At 42.2% G+C, this 1,996-nt stretch overlaps 1 protein-coding gene across 1 annotated transcript; it reads left to right on the top strand.

Annotated features, from left to right (window-relative positions):
• On the top strand, positions 218 to 1,171 carry LOC102186232 (olfactory receptor 52M1). The gene has a single exon (XM_005689844.2). The coding sequence runs from the start codon at positions 218 to 220 to the stop codon at positions 1,169 to 1,171; it is 954 nt and encodes a 317-aa protein (XP_005689901.2).

The raw sequence follows: 1,996 nt of genomic DNA, 5'->3' as shown, positions 1-1,996 counted from the left end.
ATGTATTTTGTCTTGTGTTTGGTAAACTCATGGCATAACACAGTAATAACCTGCTGTGACATTATTCTGTAACTTCAAAGAAATTTTATAGAATCTTATACAGTCAGTGAGCCTATTCATTATTATAGGACCTAAGAATATTCTTTCCTTATTTCTGAGGGGAAAAAGCTCTATCATATTTTGGGACAAAAGTGAGAAAGTGCGTTTGTAACTAGCCATGCTCACTTTTCATAATGTCTGCTTAGCACCCAGTTCCTTCCAGCTGACTGGCATTCCAGGACTGGAGTCGCTGCATACCTGGCTCTCCATCCCCTTCAGCTCCATGTACCTGGTAGCTGTGGTGGGAAATGTCACCATTCTGGCTGTGGTAAGGGTGGAGCATAGCCTGCACCAGCCCATGTACTTCTTTCTGTGCATGTTGGCTATCATTGACCTGGTTCTGTCTACTTCCACTATGCCCAAACTGCTGGGGATCTTCTGGTTTGGGGCTGGTGATATTGGGTTGGATGCCTGCTTGGCTCAGATGTTCCTCATTCACTGCTTTGCCACAGTGGAGTCAGGCATCTTCCTTGCTATGGCTTTTGACCGCTATGTAGCCATCTGCAACCCACTCCATCATACCACAGTGCTTACTCATACCATGGTGGGATGTTTGGGGATGGCTGCCCTCTGCCGGGGTGTCCTCTACATTGGACCCCTGCCTCTGATGATCCGCCTACGGCTGCCTCTTTATAAAACCCGTGTTATCTCCCACTCCTACTGTGAGCACATGGCTGTGGTCACCTTGGCATGTGGTGACAGCAGAATCAACAATATCTATGGATTGAGCATTGGCTTTCTGGTCTTGATCCTGGACTCAGTGGCCATTGCTGCCTCCTATGTGATGATTTTCAGAACCGTGATAGGGCTGGCTACTCCTGAGGCCAGGCTGAAAACACTGGGGACATGTGGTTCCCACATCTGTGCTATCCTGATTTTTTATGTTCCCATTGCTGTTTCTTCCCTCATTCACCGATTTGGTCACCAGTTGCCCCCTCCAATCCACACCTTGCTGGCCAACTTCTACCTCCTTATTCCTCCAATCCTCAATCCTATTGTCTATGCAGTCCGCACCAAGCAGATCCGGGAAAGACTTCTCCAAATTCTCAAGACAGAAACTGAGATCAAATGACTGATACTTCTCTTAAATAGGCTCATGGAGAAAGCACTTACATATGGTGGGCAGTTTCCCATTTGGGAACTCCAGAGAGTCTGAGATGTTGGGTCCTGTGTTCTCTGGGTTTTGTAATTCCAAAGGAATGCTAAAAAAGGAAGTACAGACTTGTGGTTGCCAACAGGGAAAGCATGGGAGAGGAAGGGAGTAGGAGTTTGGGATTAGTACATGCAAATTATTATGTATAGAAAGATGAACAAGGTCCTACTGCATAGCTTACGGAACTATATTCAATATCCTGATAAACCATAACGGAAAAGTATAAGAATGTGTATACATATGTATGGCTGAATAACTTTTGTACAGAATTTAACCCTGTAAATCAAGTATACATCAATAAATTTTAAAAAGATTGTATAGCTCTCAATTCTCAAGTATAGGTGTTTTTTCTACTTACCAAAGTATATTTAAGCTATAGAGATGGCAAAACAATGACAACATCAGTAACACAAGTAGCAGTGTTTATTCAGCACTTAATTCTTACAAATACCCAGATATTTTCTGAAGTAGGTTGTATTGTTCACATTTTAAACACAGACAGAGCAGAATACTTGCTTTGTGAACTATACAGAGCTTGACCTGCCTAGATCAAATGTCCTGTTTGGAGTTTATAATATATTGTGGTGTTACAGAATATTACTTACTGGCTTTAACACTTAAATCCTAAAAACTGGGTCATTTTATCAAAGTGGGCTTAGCTGCAACGAAAGCATTTTCTGATCTAAGCATTTAACAAATGAGATGCTGTTGAAAGTTGTATTAAAAACAAGAAGCATTCTAGAA

The sequence above is a fragment of the Capra hircus genome, chromosome 15 (genome assembly GCF_001704415.2).
Source record: "Capra hircus breed San Clemente chromosome 15, ASM170441v1, whole genome shotgun sequence".
Lineage (NCBI taxonomy): Eukaryota > Metazoa > Chordata > Mammalia > Artiodactyla > Bovidae > Capra > Capra hircus.
Note: the sequence above shows the minus strand (reverse complement) of the source record. Positions and strands in the feature narration are given on the sequence as shown.